The sequence below is a fragment of the Nycticebus coucang genome, chromosome 6 (assembly GCF_027406575.1).
Source record: "Nycticebus coucang isolate mNycCou1 chromosome 6, mNycCou1.pri, whole genome shotgun sequence".
Classification (NCBI taxonomy): domain Eukaryota; kingdom Metazoa; phylum Chordata; class Mammalia; order Primates; family Lorisidae; genus Nycticebus; species Nycticebus coucang.
Window position 1 is genome coordinate 34,045,834 of NC_069785.1, and position 24,019 is coordinate 34,069,852.

At 38.0% G+C, this 24,019-nt stretch overlaps 1 protein-coding gene across 1 annotated transcript; it reads right to left on the reverse strand.

Annotated features, from left to right (window-relative positions):
- Window positions 1–13,705: 13,705 nt before the first annotated feature.
- LOC128588646 (olfactory receptor 11G2-like) lies at window positions 13,706–14,476 on the reverse strand. The gene has a single exon (XM_053595526.1). The coding sequence runs from the start codon at window positions 14,474–14,476 to the stop codon at window positions 13,706–13,708; it is 771 nt and encodes a 256-aa protein (XP_053451501.1).
- Window positions 14,477–24,019: the final 9,543 nt, after the last annotated feature.

Genomic DNA, 24,019 nt, shown 5'->3' on the forward strand with positions numbered 1-24,019 from the left:
ACATAAATATACTGAACTATCTCAACTTATGGCAGAAGATCTACAAGCCCTATCAGGCACAGTTAAAGATCTTCAAGATCAATTAGATTCCTTAGCTGAAGTAGTACTACAGAATAGAAGAGGTTTAGATCTTCTAACGGCTAACCAAGGAGGCATCTGCTTAGCATTATAGGAAAAATGCTGCTTTTATGCAAATAAATCAGGAATTGTTCAAGACAAAATAAAGAAATTACAAGATAATCTAGAAGAAAGAAAAAGAAAAATTATGGACAACCCGTTTTGGAGCAGGCTAGATGGCTTTCTGCTTTATCTCCTTCCATTTTTAGGGCCCCTCCTTGGCTTACTAATATTACTGTCACTAGGACCTTTTCTTTTTAACAAAGTCATGGCCTTTATAAAACAACAAATTGATGCTATTAAAATGCAGACCCTCCAGGTTCATTATCACAGACTTGCTATTGAAGATGAACACATAACCATAACTACTTAGGGGACTGGCTAGTCAAGGACAGGTAACGAGGACCCTCATCTCAGACTTTGCTTATCCTACCAACCTAAGACAGGAGCCCAGTCAGATAGCTACCGTGTATCCCATGACGGGTAAGGAGGATCAGCTGAGATGGTAAGGCGGTCCCAACCTAAGACAGACACAGTCACCCCACCCTCTCGGTTGAGAGCTGGCAAAACTTTAAAGGTAAAATGTACATTTAAAAATATTATAAAAAAGGGGGACCTGTGGAAGGCTGACACCACAGCATCTATTTTGTAGGCCAAGTGCTATTTCCGGTACTAACAGACTTAAGTTTCTATTTCCCTGCAAATGCTAGGTCTAAGTTTCTATTTCCCTGCAAACGCCAGGCCTCTTCTTGTAAATCACGTGAGCGAAACTTGGAAGCTTGTCATTTGGAATTTATCTCCACCAAGGCCAGGTTGCTTGGATACCTGGTGACATAAACCTCCTCCTTCACCTACCCTTATACACCCTGGAAGAACTTTGCAATAAACGAGACTTGATCAGACTCCTGTCTTGTCTCCATTCTTCGTGCCCCTTGCCCCTTCCCATTCTCACCCCCTCCTCCAGGTATCCCTGTCGACTGACCCGCGGGACGGGTCAGAGCATTTTTTTGATCCCTGAGGTGTCTGTTGTTATTTCTCCTTTATTGTTTCTGATTGATGATATTAGAGAGTTTTCTTTTCTGTTGCTGGTTAGTTTGGTATTGTTTATCAAAGGTTTGTCAACTTTATTGACAAAGGTTTATCAACTTTATTAATCTTTTCAAAGAACCAACTTTTTGTTTCCCTTATCTTCTGAATGATTCTTTTGTTTTGAATTTCATTTAATTCTGCTCTACTTTTGGTTATTTCTTTTCTTCTGCTGTGTTAAGGGTTGAATTGTTCTTCCTTTTCCAGATGCTTGAGATGACCCATTAGGTTGTTGCCATTCTCTCTTTCTTTTTTTCTTATTGAAGACTTCTAATGCTATAAATTTCCCTCTTAGGAGTGCCTCAGAGTGCCTATCCCACTGGTTTTGTTAATATGTGTATGTGTTCTTGTTATTTTGTTCATTATCATTTTGTATCATTTGTTAATATGTGTCCTCATCATTTTGTTCCTAAATTTAGATGATTTCCTTGTTAATCTTGACTTTGACCCAGTTATCATTCAGCCTATGGTTATTTAGCTTCTGTGACTTTGTCTGAGTATGAAGATTCCTCTTGCTATTCAGTTCAACTTTTATTCTGTGATGGTCTAAGAAGATACAAAGAATAATTTCTATTCTTTTAAATTTGTTGAGGTTAGACTTGCGTCCCAAGATATGATTAGTTTTGGAGGATGATACATGAGCTGATGAAAAGAATGTGTATTCAGTTTTATGAGGATGAAATCTTCTGTAGATGTCTGTTAAGTCCATTTGTTCTAGGGTCAAGTTTAAGTCCATTATTTCTTGTTTGGTTTGTTCTTGGAGAGTCCTTCCATAACTGCCAAAGGGTATTAAAATTTCCAACTATTATAGTGCAGGAAGATATCAAATTGTCCATATCTATTAGGGTTTGCTTTATGAATTAAGGAGCATTCAGATAGGATGCATAAATGTTAGTTATTGAAATCTCTTCATGTTGAGTATTTCCTTTGACAAATACGTAATTTCCATCCTTATCTTTCCTTATCTTTTTCTGATTAAATCCTGATGTATCTGCAAATAAAATTGTAACCTTTGCTTTTTTCTGATTTCCATTTCCCTGTATTGTAGATGTCCTTCCCTTAACCCTGAGACCTTTTTGTATCCTTTGAGGTAAGGTGAGTCTCTTGTAGGCAACAGATACCTGGCCTGAGTTTCTGTATTCAGTCAGCCAACCTGTGCCTCTAGAGGACAATTCAAGCCATTCAAATTAATTGAGAGAATTGATAGGTATGCAGTGTTTGGGCCATCATGTTTTTCAAAGGTCCAGTGCATATTTTTAATCCTTTCACCATTGTGGATTTCGGTTTGTTTGATAAATTCTGGGTGAGTATACTTTGGTGGTAGACTATTGTGCTGATCATTATGAAAAATGGGTCTGAGTATTTCCTGGAGAGCTGATATTGTTATGGCAAATTTCCTCAGCATGTGTATGTCAGTAAAGTATTTGATTTCTCCATCACAAATGAAATTCAGTTTAGTTGGAAACAGGATCCTGGGCTGACATTTTTTTGTTTTAGAACATTGAAGAGGAAGGTCAGTGACCATCCTCTTCTGGCTTGAAAGGTTTCAGCTAAGAGATCTGCAGTCATTCTAATATTTCTCCCTTTGTAGATAAAGCTTTTATGACGTCTGGCTGCTTGCAGAATTTTCTCCTTCATATTAACTTTGGCAAAGTTAATTACAACATGTCTGGGAGATGCTTTATTTGGATTGAGTATTACTGTGGTTCTGAAACTACTATCTGAATTTCAGTATCTCTAGAAATGCTTGCGAAATTCTTCTCCATAATATCTTGGAGTAGATCATCTGTGCCTTGGGACCATCCCCTTCTCCTTGAAGAATTTCTATAAGACAAATGTTTATCTTTTGGAGTGGTCCCAGAATTCTCTCAAAAAATGTTCTGTTATTATTTTTCATTTTTCTGCCTTTTTGAATGCAGATCATTCAAAGTCCTTGTCTTAGTTTCTGAATTTCCTTCTTCTGCCTGCTCCACTGTATTACTGAGAGATTCTACTGTATGTTGTAGCTCCTCAAGTAACTTTTTCACTTCTTTGAGCTCTGCTATATCTTTTCTCATTATGTCCATATCTTTGGTGACTTTGTGACTACTCCAGTGAATTCAGTCCTTAATTTATTAATTTCTTGAGACAACTATTGCACTACTCTTTGGATTTCTATTTCCAGATTTTCCTCCATTCTATTCATCTTATTTTCCATCCATATTTTGAATTCTATTTCTGACAATTTAGCCATTTGTCTAATAATGGCATCTTCTTTTAAATCTCTTTTGTCATTCTTGGCTGTTCAAGGTGTAACCATGCTTTCTGATGACCCAGCCTGAGCCAACACCATGTATAAAGCAAAAGAGTTTCTCAATTCAGTACAATAAATGCATTAATTTAAGAGAGAAAATAAATGCCTTTGGTTTTTCATATCATTAAACTTTTGTTGTTTTAATATTGTGGTCACAAACAACTGAAACAGATTGGGGTGGGGTTACCTGAGTCGATTTGGATAAAGCTGAGAATCTTCTGAATCTCTGTAATTCAGCCTCCTGTTCTATGGGATGATATATGATCCCATGTCTGAACATACTAAATTTTCTTTACCTCTTGGTTTAAATAACAAAGTCCCCTTTCTTTGAGAACCACTCTGTTTAGTTCTTCTTGTTCTAAACTTATCATATTGGGAGATCATTCTGTTTCTTCCTTCAAACATTGGGTATTCTACATGCTACTACAAATTCAGTTTTCCCCTTTCAGGTAGAAACTCAAATTCAACCAAAGCTCATTGCATTTTATCTTCATGTCATCTGAAAATTAACAAGAAACATAGTGGTGTTGGCTGAGATTACTTGGATAGTATTTTTAAGCAAATATTTCCTGGCCATCCCAGAGGACTAAGCAAACAAGTTTGTGAGTTTTGTGAAAGAATGCTATATTATCACATATACTTCTTTTACCTGTAATCTGAAATACATTTAGAAAAAAGTAATAAAGGCCATCACTCTTTATTGAGAGAATATTAACAGCAAATTGAACATCAGTCAGGACAGTGAAGGACTCCCACATGTGTATATTTCTAAAACAATTTCATGTGTATAAGATTTGGATCCTAGTGCTGCCTTGATTCAGGCTGGTCCTCACACAAATCCTCTTTACCTATTAGACAAAAGGAACAGGATACCAGGGAACTCTCCCTTCTGTTTATTACACATTCCTTTCTGGCCACATGTTGTGGCTGGAGGCCAACTCTCAGCAGCAGCAGGGACACTCATAATACATCACTTATCTCCCAGTGTGTTTTACATTCAGTGGTGCTCTCAGAGGTGAAAAATCCCCAAATCCCTTGATGAGACTGCTACCTAATAATGGCCCCTCTGATTGACTGCCCACCTAGTCCCTCTAGGTTGGATATGGATTATAGAAAACAGCCTCATACTAGATGTCGGTAATTGCTTTAAGGAACCCTAGAGCTCCTGTTTCCTCATATGTCCTTCTTCAAGTGACAGGAAAATCGACTTTAAGAAATCCCAAATCCTGAGTTCCTTCCCAGTTACCCATAATGGTAACCTCTTTGCCTTCTTATATGGTGGTGATTTAATAATTAGCCTTTTTGACTACATTTATAGGCTCCCCAGGAGGGGGACCCATCATCACTGGAGTGTTCCAGTGACCTTCACATTTTAGTGTATGAGAATGAGCTGGGGGCTTATTTAGTATCCAAGTTTCTGAATTTGCTTTCCCCACAAGCATATCCTAAAATGGGTTCTGTGGCAGAGAGTTTACATAAAAAATGTGAGGAAGCATTACCCATCTCAAGTGATAAAATAGTAATTCACAGAGGTTAGGAGATTATATCTAGCTTATATTCCATTTGATGTATCTTTCAAGAGGTTAGGATCAGTTACCAGTGGAAATTATATCTAATCTGCACATGGCTTATAGCTATTATTAAATGCTTATTTATGTCTTTTCTTCTTTTTAGTCAACAATATGTCAATTTTTTGAGGGCTTGTTTCTTAATGGACTTTGTCATTAAAGAATTTTACTTGATAAAAGCCTGATTTAATAAACAAATCTTTGAACCTTCAGATTCTGGAGAGGCAAAATTAACCTTTTCCTTCAAGAAGCTCACAGTGCATCAAGCCACTCTGGTAGGACAATAATCCTGGGAAATGAATCTTAGCAAAAATCCCATGCAAGGGCCCAACTTCAGATTCTATTCATTTGTAGTTAATTAAGTAAATATCCTGTTGTCCTATGCTTATAGGGATGAACGGTTTTCAGAGAATTGATTTCTGTTTGGAGGAGGAAGGAGAATTTATAACTGTGATTTCTTTGATCAGTTAAGCACTGTGTGATTCTTTCATTGCCTTCCTGTCTTCCCCAAAGCCTTGTGCACATTGGCTCAGAGTCACAAGGTGGCAGGATAATCCTCACCATCCCATTCAGATTGGCTGAGGCTTTTAAGTATACAGTCAGTGTGCCCATGGACCACACACTGATGCTGGGAAGCAATTTTGAGGAAATAGAGTTGCATTACCTACATAACTAGCTTCCTCTTTTCACCCATCCCCAATTCTTTTTTCCTTTTAGAGGTAATTTTAGGACACTCCAAATTATACTATGCCAGAGCCCCTGGCATATTTGCATTTCATGTCATAATTCAGAATCATTTCCCTCATGCTTCAATGATCTGTTATGGGGACTACCTATCGAGTTTCTACTACTTTAAGGCAATATTTCTTCATATGACCTTTTTGATATCACAATTGTATGTGTGCTTCAAAATAAGTCACAATTCTTTTACTTTTTAGACTAGATGTAATGTAGCTCAGAAGTGATTCTTTTGTGAAACCACAGCTCTCCCAGAAACTATTCAAAAGTCAGCATTCTGAAACAGTAGTTTCCCTCCAAGGTTTCAACACATTTCTCCACTATAAGTTTAGACACTATGTTTTTACTCTTATTCTTCAGCTTTACTTGCATTTTTGGTTCTTTCTTCTCCCTTACCCCCTTCTCTGTGATCTCTCCTAAGAATCACTGGCAGGGCAATGGAGGCTCTGCAGAAGATCCAGAAAGTTCATTGTCTTCTCTTCACTTAGGAAGTAGCTGGCCTCAGAGAGTAACACTCTGGGAAGACTTGCACCATATAGTCTGAATGTGCCAGGAGCATACTTCTCTCATCTATTGCTAGGTAAGAAAAAATACTTTGGTGCTGTGGCAAACAAAGAAATAAATGCAACACACACCTCTCCGTGGGCCAAGAAGCCATTAAGTAACTAAGCTAAGAGCTTCTGAGGGAGACTGGATCTGGTTTGGGTTTCTGGATTTGACAAATGGACGGAAACTAGCACCCAAAATAATCGAATGATGTGGCCCACCTGGAGTAGACCAGAGGCCCAAAGATGCTGTTTTTAGGTATAAATAGGTTTGGAAGCAGCCAGGCTTTGTGGTGGGTCCCTTGTGAGTGGTACAGTTCAGGACTCTGGGCTTTTCTGTTTGCCTTCCCTGGGGTGACGTGTACTGTTCTTAGTCTTTCATGTTCCCATTCATAATATGGAGGAGGAAGTGAAGAGACTGTACATACTGTGCCATTTAATATCTTAAAGTAATAACCTATAATTTTGAAGTAGTTCTCTAATATCCTGAAGTTAAAAAAAAATGAGAGTGAGTGGGCAGGCTGAAAATAGCAGCAGCATGGAACCCTGAGTAGTCAGAGTTCCTTCCGTCCAACCTCAGTTTTTTCTTATAGTTCCACTGTTTTTCCCTCAACTGGGCAGTCAAAACCACAATGTTAGTTTCTTATAATTGTGATTAATGCAGGAAAGGTCATTTTGTACCTGGGCAATGCTGGGAAATTAATAGCTTCTTTGTTCTCAGGTCTGTGCAAGGACTTTTTTGAGTTTTTCCTTTCATCTCTATTTACATTTGTAGTTGAACTCATACTGGTGTTCATTTTCTTTCTTTCTTTTTTTTTTTGAGATGGGGCTTGACTATGTCATCCTCGGTAGAGTGCTATGGTATCACAGCTCACAGCAACCTCAAATTCTTGGGCTTAAGTGATTCTCTTGCCTCGCCTCCCAAGAAGCTGGGACTATAGATGCCTGCCACAAAGCCTGGCTATTTTTTGTTGCAGTTGTCTTTGTTGTTTAGCTGGCTTGGGCTGGGTTCAAAACTGGTACCCTCGGTGTATGTGGCTGGTGCCGTAACCACTGTGCTACCCGTCCTGAGCCTATTTTCTTTACTTTTCATTTTGAAATAATTACCAAAATAGAAAAATTGCAGAAATAGTACAAAGATCTTTCATATAACAACATTTTGTTATATTTGATTTATCATTCTCTATTTCTCTGTATGTGTTCATATGTATTATTTTTTGAACTTTTGGGATAGTTTGCACACTTCTTACCCCTGTACCACAAAGTATTTCAGTGTATTTTTCTCAGGTACAATAATATATTTTTTATATATCTGTAGTTCTTTTATCATGATAAGGAGACTTATCCCTGATAGAATATTTTAATCCAAAATGCACCTTCAATGTTTTGAATTATTCTAATGTCATTTATAGAATTTCTTTTCTTTTTTTTTTTTTTGGTAAGTTTTTTATTTCAGGTTAATGTGAGGATACAAAAAAACCATGTCAAAATATTTAAATTTATTAGATAGAGTCCCTCTTGCATTTATGACCCGCACTTTAAAAGTGTGCCAAACACCCCAACATCATGCCCATTCAGTGGGAGTGCCCTGTCCCACTCCCTTATTCCCCTCTTCACAACTTGAATTGAATTGAGTTTTTCTCCTATGTGGGCATTCAGGGGTCCTCAAACTTTTTAAACAGGGGGCCAGTTCACTGTCCCTCAGACCATTAGAGGACTGGACTATAGTTTAAAAAAAACAACTATGAACAAATTCCTATGCATACTGCACATATCTTATTGTGAAGTAAAAAAACAAAACAGGAACAAATACAATCACACTGCCCCATGTGGCCCGCGGGCCATAATTTGAGGACCCCAGGTACGGGCTTCATATTAGTATTGAGCACATTAGGTAATTGCTTTTCCATTCTTGTTATACGTTACTAAAAAGAATGTGTTTCACCTCTATCAGGTGAATACAAAAGATGTGACATCACTGTTTTTTTAAAATAGCTGAGTAGTATTCCATTGTATGCATATACCACAGTTTGTTAATCCATTCCTGAATGGATAGGCATTAGATTGTTTCCATGTCTTAGTAATTATAATTGAGCTGCAATAAACAATCTAGTGCAAATGTCCTTATGATATAATGATTTTTTAATTTTGGGTGGATGATGGTAGTGGGATTGTCAGGTCAAATGGGTGATCTAATTTGAGGTCTTGGAGGATTCTCCATACAGCTTTTCAAACATGCTGTGTTAGTTTGCAGTCCCACTAACAGTGTAAAAGTGTTCTCCTCTCTCCACATCCAGGATCTGCAACTGATGCTGCAATATGGGACTTTGTGATATGGGCTAATCTTACTGGGGTTAGATGCTACCTCAGAAGGGGTTTTGAGTTGCATTTCTCTGATAATTAGGATGGATGAGCATTTTTCATGTTTGTTAGCCATTCATCTGTCTTCTTAAGAGAGGGTTCTGTTCATGTCTCTTGACTAATGATAGATGAGATTGTTAGATCATTGTTTTGTTGATTAATCAAGCCTTTCTCAGATTAATAATATGTAAATATTTTTTCTCATTCTGAAGGTTGTCTATTTGCTTTGGTTCTTGTGTCCTGAGCTGTACAGAAGCATTTCAGTTGTTGTGTCCTTAGCTGTACAGGGTTTCAGTCTGCTACGTGTGTGTGTTCAGTGAGACTGAAGACTCACACAAGGCAAATGCAACAATAATTACCCAGCGATAGGCAGAGCAGGACAGCAGAAAACTAGGATTTGTGGCAAGCTGGTTGCTTTGGCCATTTCTTCCTTATCGCAGGATGTTGCATCCCCAGCACATTCCTCAGTTATTCTAGGATCTATAATTGAGAAAGGGTGGGGGCAAGTTGTATTGGCCCAAGGCCAACCTGTCTTGGAGTTTATCTCTTGACTTAGATATCTGCCTGATCAAATATAATCTATTTCATGTACTCACTGACGTCCCTGTGTATGGTGGTCAACATTTTTCTCATCAGATTGATGTAAAATCTTGACTGATACAATTTCAGTGCAACATTTTTTGGCTAAAGCCAGAGCACACTTAAGTAGGCTGGGAAGACCACTGCCACAAGCAGGATTATCCTGGATAAGTATCCCATCCTAGGATCCTAGTAATCCAGTACCCAGTCTGCCCTACAGAGATCAAAGAAAGATTCTTTAGATAGTGTCACTGTTTGCAACCAGTAGACCTGCCTCTGGATCTCCTTCTGTGTCTCCTTTACTCATATTTCTACAATGCTTGAGGTATTTGGTACAACAGAAGGTGTTGGTGATCACATACTCTTTTGGGCTAAAAGAAAGTCTAAAGCAATTCTGTTGTCTAAAATAACATTTTGAGGAGGCTGAGGGATCTCTGCTGGGCTGCCATGGCAGTGACCTTGGAAGAAGCAACAACTATGATGATCAGGGGCAAGTTGCTTATTTTCTCATGAGTGCCAACTCATTGTGTGGTGTCAAAGATTTTATGGAGGGCATAAATCCAGTCACTTGCACCTCATGGCAGATCTCTAGTAATTCTTATGCAGAATTTTGTACTCCTGCCCCAATAATCTGTCTAATTTTGAAGTGACATTAAGAGGCACTCCAAGCAGACCCCAACATCTACCTGATTTCCAGGGATGACATTGTCCATCCTTGTGACACTACTGATCAGTGCATAAAGATGTAGCTATTGAGTGTAAAGCACTCTTACCCCCATTTCATTGTTCAATGATGTTCACCTTTTGAGTTTCATTGACAGCATAGCTGGGTGAGCTCAGTTTTCCCTGCACAATGTTGTTCATGAAGCCACAGAGGATTGGTGAAAGTCCAGTCCTTAGTTTTGTTTTTGCAACTGAGATACTCTTGATCATCTCCAAGCAATCAAAGATGAGAGATGTCTGGAATGAGTGGTGAAATAGGGAGATGATGAATATCTGTGACATCTATTTATTAACCATCCTGCATAAAGTCTTTTGAAGATCAAAGGTTATCACTAAATTTGTAGAGGTAGCAAAAACCAAATTTCTTGCAAATGGATCACTGAAAATTATGGAGAGAGGAATCAAACTTACTTTTATTCCTGACAATGATACTATTGCAATTTTAGCTGTTATGGGAGAATCCCCCCTTTTGGTCATTGATTGAATGAGTATAACACTTTGTGTAGAACACCATCCCATATGTGTATTGTAGGCCCATCTCATATCTTCCCTCACCTCTGGTTCTCAAAAAGGGTGTGTTCTCCTAACCAACCAGAGGATATCTGGCATTGTTTGGATACATTATTAATTATCACACCTGGTGGGGCTACCTACCTGGAGACTAGGGATTTGGTTAAACATTGTACAGTACACAGGACATATCCTTTGCTAAACAATTATTCATCTCAAAATGTCAACAATACCTAGGTTGAGAAGCCCTGGTTAGCCTTTAATATTAGATTCCTATGTCCTTCTAGGTGATGCAGCATATGGCAGAGCCAGTATATCTTATGATCATGTGCCCTTTGTTTAACTTATTTTGGAGTGTAATATTATTCAGGGATCCTGTATAATAATTCAATATTCTGCAGGAATGATGATAGTGGCACAGGTAGAGGCTCTGCAGTAAAGGAACTCAAACCAACTTTCAGGAAGAAAAAGCTGATCTTGGAATGAACAAATTTTGCACCCTCCAGAATACAAGGAATTACATATAATCAGTTTGCCACCCATTGCTGATTGGTTTTCCCAAAGGTTGCAGTGGTGCCATATTGAGGGCTTAACATTGGTTTCCTGTTGAGGCTGCATTTCAGTAGCTCAGTGGCTGGTCACCGGTGTTGGTAAGACAGTGCCCATATTTTGTGCCTCTCGCATAGCATCTATCTCTTCCATTTTCTTCATGAGCACTTTGTGCTAACATGGAGATGAATGATGTCAGAGCTAACTGACATTTCCAAGTGACTCATTCTTTCCACCTTTCTTGAGTGCCTGTACTCTGGAGGATCCTCTGTAAAGTGTACTGGATTAAGAAGCAAATATCAGCATACTTTGTATATGTATCCATCTCAAACTTCTTTAAATCTGATTTTCCTGTCTGGTTTTTTTTTTTAATGTTTCTTTTGTAGGGGTGTGGTAGCTTAAATCAATGAAGCTTTTTGCAACAGTTGTAGTCTACACATATCCTTATCTTGCATAGCAAGCTATTTCTCCTAATATGCAAAGCAGACAACTAAGTGGTTCCTCCCAAGTCACTGGTTTATGAAGATGTTCTCCACCACCACATTCTATGGGCACCACTGAGAGGGGCTAAGGTGCAGCAGTAGTCATTTTTTCCCTTACAAAATGTACCCATATATATTTTGACAACCCTGTAACACAAGCCTGAGGGTCTTTCTTCTTTTGTCAGCTGGTTGTATGAAACCTACTTACTTAGTTATGAACTGAAAAAGAGATGTTAGAACAACAAAGGCCCATCTGTGTCTTAAGCAAATGCTTTTTAATATATCAAATAATTTTCAATTCTTTCTATTACATGGAAGCAAGCTTAATGTGAGATAGAATTTAGGTACAGGGGAAAAGTTTGCTTAATAATGAAGGTATTTACAAATGTAGGCACTACACACATTTATAACAATTGGTATCTTTATTAGCAATCGTTAATTCTTATTCCTTGACTCTGTCTCAAAAAAAAAAAAAATAGAAAGATGAATGAAACTGGCATGAACAAGTGAAACTCAGAGTTAAATTGATCAATACTTTAAAGACCTGAGCCTACCACTAAAGTCAATGCAGATAAAATTCTAAATTGTTTTATATTCTTCCCATATACAATAGTTCTTCAGTCAATTTTTTAGTTATTTAATTGACATTTCTTACATGAAATAAAATAAAACAACCATCTTTTCTTCCCAGAACTTAGCATGAATCTTGCTTTTCAAATCCAGAAAATATTTCCAACCAGCTTCCTTCCCTCCTTCCTTCCTTCCTTCTTTCCTTCCTTTTTTTTTTTTTTATTGAAACAGAGTCTGACTTTGTTGCCCTCCAGACACAGTAACCTCAAACTCTTGGGGTTAAACAATTCCCTTGCCTCAGCCCCCCTAGTAGCTGGGACTACAGGTACCCACCACAACACCCAGCTATTTGTTTTTGTTATTTAGCAGGTCTGAACTGGGTTTCAACCCACCAGCCCTGGTGCATGTGGCTGGCGCCCAGCTAGCCAACCCAGTTTCTTGATAACATGAAACCTAATTGCTGGTGCCTCTCACTTTGTGGAACCAATAACTTTGAAGACTACAAATTAAAATTCCATAAATTCCATTTTATAATGTGATTACTTTTCAATATGTTTTTGAGAATCATGCTTGAAAAATATGGCCACAGAAAAAACCAAAAATCATAATTAAAACAACTATGCTAATCAAATAATTATAGGAATAATTTTAAGCATTCTATGGTAGTACTAAAATAAGTCACTCAATAGTAACACTAATCCAATTATGGTACAAGGAATTGTGTTCAAACTACAGTTAGCATAAAGCAAGTATACTGCAAGTAATGCTCATATCTCTCTAATAGTATTTATATCTTGCAGGTAACTAAAACACTTTAAATTTTTAATTCTTGTTCACTCCGTGAACAGTTATTTATTATCCAGCTAAGCCTATTCCACAAAGTAAAGACTATCTACTGAAGTCTAGCAAGGTGGAATTCTTTTTTTTTTTTTTTTGTAGAGACGGAGTCTCACTGTACCGCCCTCGGTAGAGCGCCGTGGCGTCACACGGCTCACAGCAACCTCTAACACTTGGGCTATCAACCTCTAACACTGATTCTCTTGCCTCAGCCTCCCAAGCAGCTGGGACTACAGGCGCCCGCCACAAAGCCCGGCTATTTTTTTGTTGCAGTTTGGCCGGGGCTGGGTTTGAACCCGCCACCCTTGGCATATGGGGCCGGCGCCCTACTAACTGAGCCATTAAAACTTGTCTCTTCTGTTTCAGTCAGTATCTCCCAGTGGAGAATTACTGGGTTACAGTGTTAATCAAGTCTGTGGTTTCTGTTACACGTGTGCTGGGTGTTTCAACTCAATAATATAAAGCAGACTTCTGTCTTCTTTTGAAAGACTGAATTACATAGAGAGGATCTAATTAGCTTAGACAAAATTTTACTTACTTGATATTACCTTTGACACAAAATTTAAGTCACTGTTGAAACCTTTTTAAATAAGCCCACGGTATTTCATTTTGTGATGAGTGGCATTTAAAATGATAATAAGTCCTCATTCTATTAGTTTCTTAATAAAACAGTAAATTTGTAGACAATTGTGTCACTCACGATTTATTTAGGTAAATTGCATTTAACAGATGGAATTTGTCTTTCATTCATATTTTATGAACACCTTTTCTGGTCCTGAAGATTTTCACCAGACCGTCCTTCATCTCCTTGTTCCTGAGGCTGTATATTAGGGGATTGCACAGAGGTGTTATCACAGAATAAAACAAGGTGATGATTTTTTGCATTTTCGCTGGGTGTCCTGATCCAGGACTAACATACATCACGAAAATAGAGCCATAAAACAGGGTGACGACTGCCAGATGGGAAGCACAGGTGGAGAAAGCCTTTCGTTTGCCAGCCTCTGAGGTCATCCTCACCACAGCTAGAATCACTAGAGTATAAGAACAAAGGATAAAGAGAAAGGTGCCAATCATAAAGATGTGATTGAAAGTGGAATAAATGAGCTGGGTGGTGATGTCTTCAGAACAGGACAGCATCATCAGTGGAACAGGATCACACACAAAATGGTTGATGACATTTGGGCCACAGTAGGACAACTGTGAGATGAGAACAACTGGAGTGAAGAAGATGATGAGCCCACATGACCACCCAAAGATGACGAGGCCAGTGCACAGCTGTCTGGTCATGATGCGTGGATAGTGCAGAGGGCGGCAGATGGCAAGGCACCTGTCAAAGGCCATGATGCAAAGGTAGATGCCCTCGTCACAGCCAAAGGAGAAGAAGAAGTAGAACTGTGCAAAACAACTCACAAAGGAGATGGACTTGCTTGTGGAGAGGAAGTTGCCCAACATTTTAGGGACAGTGGTGGTGACATAACATATTTCCAGGAGAGAAAAATTTCCCAACAGGATGTACATGGGTGTGTGAAGGCGCCGGTCCCAACACACAGCACAGGCAATGGCTGCGTTCCCCATCAGGGTGAGAGTATAGGCTAGTGAGAAAAGCCCGAAGTAGAGGAGCTGCATTTTGGGGCTTGAGGGAAAGCCCACGAGGATAAAGTGGCTGACAGAGTTGGTAGCTTCTCTGCTGGACACATTCATTAGTCTGGAAGACACGAGGTGGCAGTGGTCACTGAAATGTAGAATGAAATGGAGCATGCTGTTTCTTCTGGAAAACACCAAAATTCGTTATCATGTATTTTATAAAGTATTGAACAAGTTGACCTTTGTTTAAACAACGAAACTGTGAATTTCCTGACTCAACTCCTGATCAGATGGTATTATTTTAATAATCACAATAACATAAAGCAGGGAAAATGTGAATCGGGGGCGAATTTTTACCTAGCTAAGAACATTAGACTCAATATTAGGAATGACAACTTGTGTGTTTCTGATAAATTACCTATTTCAATTAGTGTCCTCTTTGTTCTGCTACCCTGCATTGCTGATATAATTGTCTGTATGTGATGTTCTTTTAACAGTACTACTAATACTTGAGTTTTTATGATTTATAAGAGTGATGTAGAAATAAAGTACTAAATCAAGGTATTTCAAAAAAATGTCAGTGTAGTTCCATGCCAGGACACAAATTAATGTTTATTTTCTCCTGCATCTATTACATATTAGTAAATACAAATGACCTCTGTCTTTTGAGGAATTATGGCCTTTTCTGCTACTTTATTTATGTATACCAATGTTTAGTATAAATAATGCATCCTTTCTTTTTTTAGACAGGTGAGTGCTATGTACATTATGAGGAGAGGTGCCATAGTTTGAGCTATAAATTGGTCTAGCTAAATATTTTAATACACGTCCTAGTAAATATATGAGCTAGATATGCCCACCACAGTAACTGACCTTAGGGAAAACAGCTGGTCCAAGTGACTCTGGCCAAGTTCAATGTGCTTCTACCTGTTAGGCATAGTTAAGTTGGCTGTAGAAAAAATGAAAGGCAGATAGAATATGTATTTTTATGAGAGCTCTGTTATTCTTTTATTCACTATTCCCCCCCTCCCCACATGCTCTCTTTCTCCCTGTTAGACAGACTTTGGTATCCCTTACATCTCAGTGTGATGGCCAACTCAGTAGGCCTTTTCCATCTAAATGAATCTGAAATGTGGAACTTTTCACTACTCTCTCTCTAGTCCCTCCTTCCCCAAGTAACAACAATAAAAATGAGAAATACTGATATAAGAAGAATATTTTTGTTACTTAAAGAATTCATTCTTATAATGCGAAGCATTAGTAATCTAATAGAACCGAGAATCAACAACTGGGCTTGAGAGATTAAATATCTCTGGGAAGAGGGACCTGCCATATTTCTTCTACTTACCAAGTAACAAAAATCTTCAAAATACACCCTTCTCCAGCAATTCATCATGCAATATACATCTTAACTAGCAACCATAAGCCTCTTTTTAAATATTACATAGTCATCTTTTAAAGAGATTAGAAAACCAATTGTAAAATATCCTCCTCAATAAATATATTTATATTTTTCAGCTATATTCTCTGCCGACATTTTGTTCTGAAATATAGTTTTAGTTTTCTTAAAGATAAGAAGAAAACATTTTCTATTAAATTATTTTGAAAACAATTTAGTACATGAGGATCATATGTTACACACTTCCCACTCACTCCTTGGATGAAGGCTGAGAAGGTCAGAGACAGGAGATAAAATATTATTCTGTGGAGCAAAAGCCATGTGAGGGACATCCAAAAAATTATAGAATCTTCTTTGTAATGTCTTATGGTTTGAAAGAGTGAACCCTAAAATACTTTTTCTCACTTCAAAGCATATATATATATATATACGATCAAATTCATGTGTAGAAGGGATTATATATTTACTTGCATCATAGCCTTTTGGGGTTTAGAGCTCTCTCTTGATGATTTGATAGTATTTAATGTTTGTTCAAATGAGGATATCACATTGGAATTTTCATTTGCAATGAAAGACTAGTTATTACTATTCCTCAGAGAACAGTAGAAGTATACTCTGTCATTTCTTTCTTCTCTTGTGCCATTATTGCTGAACTTCCAGGGGATAATTCAGTAACAAGAGGAATTGTCATGATAGCTTCAATGGGAAGCTTTACCTTAAAGCTCCCTATATTTATTTTCAAGAAAAGGAAATAATTCTTTGCCCACCAACTGTCTGTGACTGTAGAGTTGTTAGAAAACTTGAATTAAATTTTATGTACAGCACAAACAATTCCAATCCAAGACATTTAATTGACCATTCGCCAAATATTTATTCAGTGCCTACTATGTGCCAAATACTATTTCAGATCTTGAGGATAATGTAGAAAACAATAGAAAAGAAATTTAATTTAACCATTCCCCAAATATTTATTCAGTGCCTACTATTATGTGCCAAACACTATTTCAGATCTTGAGGATAATGTAGAAAACAACTCCAAAGAAGTTGGAGTACTGTACTGGAAGATGAAATAAATAACATAAATGAGATAATTACATAGATAACAATAAATAACATAAATAAGATAATTATGTAATTATATAAAAAATAATAAAGGGCGGCGCCTGTGGCTCAGTGAGTAGGGCACCGGCCCCATATGCCGAGGGTGGCGGGTTCAAACCCGGCCCCGGCCAAACCGCAACAAAAAAATAGCCGGGCGTTGTGGCAGGTGCCTGTAAGTCCCAGCTGCTCAGGAGGCTGAGGCAAGAAAATCACGTAAGCCCAAGAGTTAGAGGTTGCTGTGAGCCGTGTGACGCCACGGCACTCTACCCGAGGGCGGTACAGTGAGACAAAAAAACAAAATAATAATAAAAAAATAATATGGAGAAAAATGAAGCATAGGGTGGGGGGGGGGGGAGAAGAACGGAGATAATGATTTGAAGTAGAGTCATAAGAAAGCCTCACAGAATATGTGGCAATTAAGCAATGTCTTAAAGTGAGAGAACAAACTTCATGGCTATCTGGGGCACTGCATTTCAGGCAAAACAAACAGTCTCAGGTACTAGAGGCAGAAGAAAGCATAACATGTTTGAGAAACAGCTAGCAGGCCAGTGGCTGTAGCTGTGTAAGCGACAGTGAAAGCAGCAGAATATGATGAAAGGAGCTACTGGGAGAGGGTATAACATCTAGAGTCTTGTAGGCCAGGGTAAGACTTTGGCTTTCACTGTATGAAAGAGTCTATGGAAGTATTTGAACAAAGAATAACATGATTTGGTGTATGTTTTCTTATTAAAACATTGTAAATAAAAATATACACAAGACTACTGAATTATTAAAAGTGCACACAACCATTTAATCACCACTTAGGTGGAAGAAATAGAACATTACCCAACATCCTAGAAGACTCATTGTGACTCTTCTAGTTATTATTTCCTTCTAATACCACCAATTTTCCTGTGCTTGAAGTATAGGTATATTAAATCATGCAGCATATGTTCTGTGTTTGGGATTCTTGATTCATAATTGTACAAGTATTTTTTTATTAAGTCATATATATATAGATCATGAATACATTTATGCTTTTGTGGGATTCAGTGTGTTGATTTGTACAAATTGGAGTGCTTACATCCTACTAATTAACATAGCTTTCACCTCATTTACTTAATCACAGTGTTAAGACATTTGTGTTCTATACTTTATAGATTTGACTTGTACCCATGCAATATGCTCCATAGGTGTGGTCCCACCATTAACCCTCTCTCTTCTATTGAGAGGGTGGGACCCCCTCCCTTCCCATCCCTCATTGTGGGCTATAGTTGTGATTCATCTTTCATATGAAAGTGTTCATTTCAGCTTAATTCATAATTGCCAAGTTATAAAGTGATTTTTGGTCTTTTGTATATACACCTGGTAGGGAAACTGCAGAATCAAACGGCAAGTCTACATTTAGATCCCTGTGTATTCTCCAAACTTCTTTCCAAAAGGAATGTACTAGCTTTCATTCCCACCAGCAGTGCAGAAGTGTTCCCTTTGCTTCACATCTATGCCAACATCTGCAGTTTTGGGATTTTGTGATTTGGGCTACTTTTACTGGAGTTAGATGATATCTCAAAGTGGTTTTGGTTTGCATTTCTCTGATGATTAAAGAGGATGAGCATTTTTTATTGTGTCTGTAGACCGTGTGCCTGTCTTCTTCAGAGAAGCTTCTATTCATGTCTCTTGCCCATGATGAAATGGGATTACTTGTTCTTTTCTTATTAATAAGTTTGAAACCTCAGTGGATTCTGGTTATCAGACCTTTGTTGGAAATATAACCTGCAAAAATCCTCTCCAATTCTGAGCATTGTCTACTTGCTTTACTCACTGTGTTCTTGGCAGTGCAGAAGCTTTGTAGTTTGATCAGATCCCAGTAATGTAGTTTTGGTGTTGCTTCAGTTGCCCAGGGGGTCTTCCTCATAAAGCGTTCTCCCAGACAAATTTTTTCTTTATTTTTTCTTAATTAAATCATAGCTGTGTACATTGATATGATCATGGGGCATCATTCACTAGCTTTACAGACCGTTTACCAAGTTTCACACATACCCTTGTAAGATGCACTGCTGGTGTAATCCCACCAATCCCCTTACCTCTACCCACCTCCCCCCTCCCTCCCCCCTTTCCCCCTTCCCCCTATTCTTAGGTTGTAACTGGGTTGTAGCTTTTATGTGAAAACCCTGAATTAGTTTCATAGTAGGGCTGAGTACATTGGGTACTTTTTCTTCCATTCTTGAGATACTTTACTAAGAAGAATATGTTCCAGCTCTATCCATGTAAACATGAAAGAGGTAAAGTCTCCATCTTTCTTTAAGGCTGCATAATATTCCATGGTGTACAGGTACCACAATTTATTAATCCATTCGTGGATCGATGGGCACTTGGGCTTCTTCCATGACTTAGCAATTATGAACTGAGCTGCAATAAACATTCTGGTACAAATATCTTTGTTATGATGTGATTTTTGGTCTTCTGGGTATATGCCCAGTAGAGGGATTACAGGATTGAATGGCAGATCTATTTTTAGCTCTCTAAGTGTTCTCCATATCTCTTTCCAAAAGGAATGTATTAATTTGCATTCCCACCAGCAGTGCAAAAGTGTTCCCTTTTCTCCACATCCACGTCAACATCTCTGGTCTTGGGATTTTGTGATATAGGCTAGTCTCACTGGAGTTAGATGGTATCTCAAAGTAGTTTTGATTTGCATTTCTCTGATGATTAAAGATGACAAGCATTTTTTTTATATGTCTGAAGGCCGCGCGCCTGTCTTCTTCAGAGAAGTTTCTCTTCAAATCCCTTGCCCAGCCTGCGATGGGATCCCTTGTTCTATTCTTGCTAATGTGTTTGAGTTCTCTGTGGATTCTGGTTATTAAACCTTTGTCGGAGACATAACCTGCAAATATCTTCTCCCATTCTGAGGGCTGTTTGCTTGCTTTACTTACGGTGTTCTTGGCTGTGCAGAAGTTTTTAGTTTGACCAAGTCCCAATAGTGTATTTTTGAAGCTGCTTCAATTGCCCGGGGGGTCCTCCTCATAAAATACTCGCCCAGCCCGATGTCGTCAAGGGTTTTCCCTGCACTGTCCTCTAGTATCTTTATAGTTTCATGTCTTAAGTTTAAATCTTTGATCTAGTGAGAGTCTATCTTAGTTAATGGTGAAAGGTGTGGGTCCACTTTCAGTCTTCTACAGGTTGCCAGCCAGTTCACCCAGCACCATTTGTTAAATAGGAAATCTTTTCCCCACTGAATGTTTTTAATTGGCTTGTCAAAGATTAAATAACGGTAAGTAGCTGGATTCATCTCTTGGTTCTCTATTCTGTTCCAGACATCTACTTCTCTGTTTTTGTGCCAATACCATGCTGTTTTGAACACTATCAATTTGTAGTATAGTCTGAGGTCTGGTAGCATAATTCCTCCTGCTTTGTTTTTATTTCTGAGTAATGTCTTGGCTATTCGAGGTTTTTTCTGATTCCATATAAAACGAAGTATTGTTTTTTCAAGATCTTTAAAGTATGACAGTGGAGCTTTAATAGGGATTGCATTGAAATTATATATTGCTTTGGGTAGTATGGACATTTTAACAATATTGATTATTCCCAGCCATGAGCATCGTATGTTTTTCCATTTGTTAATATTTCAGCTATTTCTTTTCTTAGAGTTTCATAGTTCTCTTTATAGAGATCTTTCACATCCTTTGTTAGATAAATTCCCAAATATTTCATCTTCTTTGGCACTACTGTGAATGGGATAGAGTCCTTAACTGTTTTTTCAACTTGACTGTTGTTGGTATATATAAAGGCTACCGATTTATGAATGTTGATTTTGTAACCTGAGATGCTGTTGTATTCCTTGATCACTTCTGAAATTTTGTAGTAGTGTCCCTAGTGTTTTCCAGATATACTATCATATCATCCGCGAAGAGCGAAAGTTTGATCTCTTCTGACCTTATATGGATACCCTTGCTCGCCTTTTCTTCCCTAATTGCAGTGGCTAAAACTTCCATTACAATGTTAAAAAGCAATGGAGACAATGGGCAGCCTTGTCTGGTTACTGATCTGAGTGGAAGTGATTCCAATTTAACTCCATTCAATATGATATTGGCTGCGGGTTTGCTGTAGATGGTCTCTATCAGTTTAAGAAATGTCCCTTCTATACCGATTTTCTTAAGTGTTCTAATCATGATGGGATGCTGGATATTATCAAAAGCTTTTTCTGCATTGATTTAGAGAATCATATGGTCTTTGTTTTTTAATTTGTTTATGTGCTGAATTACATTTATAGATTTACGTATATTGAACCAGCCTTGAGATCCTGGGATAAAACCGACTTGGTCATGATGTATAATTTGTTTGATGTGTTGCTGGATTCTGTTTGTTAGGATCTTGTTGAATATTTTTGCATCTATATTCATTAGTGATATCAGTGTATAATTTTCTTTTCTTGTTGGGTCTTTTCCTGGTTTGGGGATCAGGGTGATGTTTGCTTCATAGAACGTGTTGGATAGTCTTCCTTCTTTTTCTACATTTTGGAACAGTTTGAGTAACATAGGTACTAATTCCTCTTCAAAGGTTTGGTAGAATTCAGATGTGAAACCATCTGGTCCCGGGCTTTTCTTTTTAGGGAGGTTTTGTATGGTTGATGCTATTTACAAACTTGATATGGGCCTGTTCAACATTTCCACTTGATTCTGGCTAAGTCTTGGAAGGTGATGTGCTTCCAAGTATTGGTCAATTTCCTTCAGATTTTCATATTTTTGAGAATAAAGTTTCTTGTAATATTCATTAAGGATGTTTTGGATTTCTGAGGAGTCTGTTGTTATTTCGTCTTTATTGTTTCTGATTGATGAGATTAGAGATTTTACTCTTTTTTTCCTGATTAGGGTGGCCAAAGGTTTATCTATTTTATTGACCTTTTCAAAAAACCAGCTTTTTTATTTATTGATCTGTTGTATTATTCTTTTGTTTTCAATTTCATTTAATTCTGCTCTAATTTTGGTTATTTCTTTTCTTCTACTGGGTTTGGGGTTGTAATGTTCTTCCTTTTCCAGTTGCTTGAGATGTCCCATTAAGTTGTTAACTTCCTCTCTTTCCATTCTCTTGAGGAAGGCTTGCAGTACTATAAATTTCCCTCTTAGAACTGCCTTTGCGGTGTCCCAGCGGTTCTGATAGTTCGTGTCTTCATTGTTGTTTTGTTACAAAAAATTGGCAATTTCTTTCTTTTTTTTTGGTTTTTGGCGGGGGCTGGGTTTGAACCCACCACCTCCAGCATATGGGACCGGCGCCCTACTCCTTGAGCCACAGGCACCACCCAGTGATTTCTTTCTTAATCTCATGTCTGACCCAGATATCATTCAGCAGAAGGTTATTTAACTTCCATGTTTTTGTATGATTATGCAGATTCCTGTTGTTACTCAGCTTAAGTTTTATTCCATGGTGGTCGGAGAAGATGCATGGAATAATTTCTATTCCTTTAAATTTACTGAGGTTAGACTTGTGACCTAAGATGTGATCAATTTTGGAGTAAGTTCCGTGGGCTGATGAGAAGTATGTGTATTCAGTTTTGTTGGGATGAATTGTTCTGTAGATGTCTGCTAAATCCAAATGTTGGATGGTTAGGTTTAAATCTAAGATTTCTTTGCTCAGCTTCTTGTTGGAGGATTGATTCAACACTGCCAAAGGAGTGTTGAAATCTCCGACTATTATGGAGCTGGAGGAAATCAAGTTGCTCATGTCTGTTAGAGTTTCTCTTATAAATTGAGGTGCATTCTGGTTGGGTGCATAGATATTAATAATTGAGATCTCATCATATTGAGTATTACCCTTAACAAATATGAAGTGACCATTCTTGTCCTTCCTTACGTTTGTTGGTTTAAAGCCTATTGTATCTGCAAATAAAATTGCAACACCTGCTTTTTTCTGTTTACCATTTGCCTGAAATATGGACGACCATCCTTTCACCCTGAGTCTGTATTTGTCTTTTAAGTTAAGATGTGACTCTTGTATGCAACAAATATCTGGCCTGAGTTTTTGTATCCAATCAGCTAACCTATGCTTCTTTAGAGGACAGTTTAAGCCATTCACATTAATGGAGAATATTGATAAGTCTGGTGAAGTTTTGGGTATTGAGTTTTTCAAAAGTCCAGTGGCCATTTTTAATCCTTTCGCCAGTGTGGAAAGGTCTGAGAATATCCTGAAGACCTGGTTTGGTTATGGCAAATTTCTTCAACATATGAATGTCATTGAAGTATTTAATTTCTCCATCATAAATGAAACTCAGTTTAGCTGGATACAAGATCCTGGGTTGAAAGTGATTTTGCTTTAGGAGATTAAAATTCGGTGACCACCCTCTTCTGGCTTGAAAAGTTTCAGCAGAGAGATCTGCAGTCATTCTAATATTCTTCCCTTTGAAGGTAATGGTTTTCTTTCTCCTGGCAGCTTTGAGGATTTTCTCCTTCATATTAACTTTAGTAAAGTTAATTATGATATACCTGGGGGATGTCTTATTGGGGTTGAGTCGTGCTGGGGTTCTGAAGCTGTCCGCTATCTGAATTTCAGAATCTCTAGGCATGTCTGGAAAATTCTCTTTCATAATTTCATGCAGAAGGGCCTCTGTGCCCAGCGAGGCCACTTCATCTGTTTCTGGAACCCCTGTGATTCGGACATTCGCCGTCTTCGAATTATCCCAGAGCTCTCGAAGAGAATGATCTGTTTTTGCTCTCCATTTCTCTTCCTCTTTGAGAGTTTGGGAGTGTTCAAAGGTTTTGTCTTCGATGTCAGAAATCCTTTCTTCTGCTTGTTCCATTCTGTTGCTGAGGGATTCTACTGTATTTTTCATATCTTTGAGGGCTGCAAATTCTTGCTTCAGTGTGTCTAAGTATTTGGTGGTTTTGTCTTTAAATTCGTTAAATTCTTGAGACAACTTTTGAATTTCTCCTCGAATTCCTAATTCCAGTTTGTAATCTTGTCTGCAATCAAAATTCTGAATTTGATTTCTGACATCTTAGCCAGTT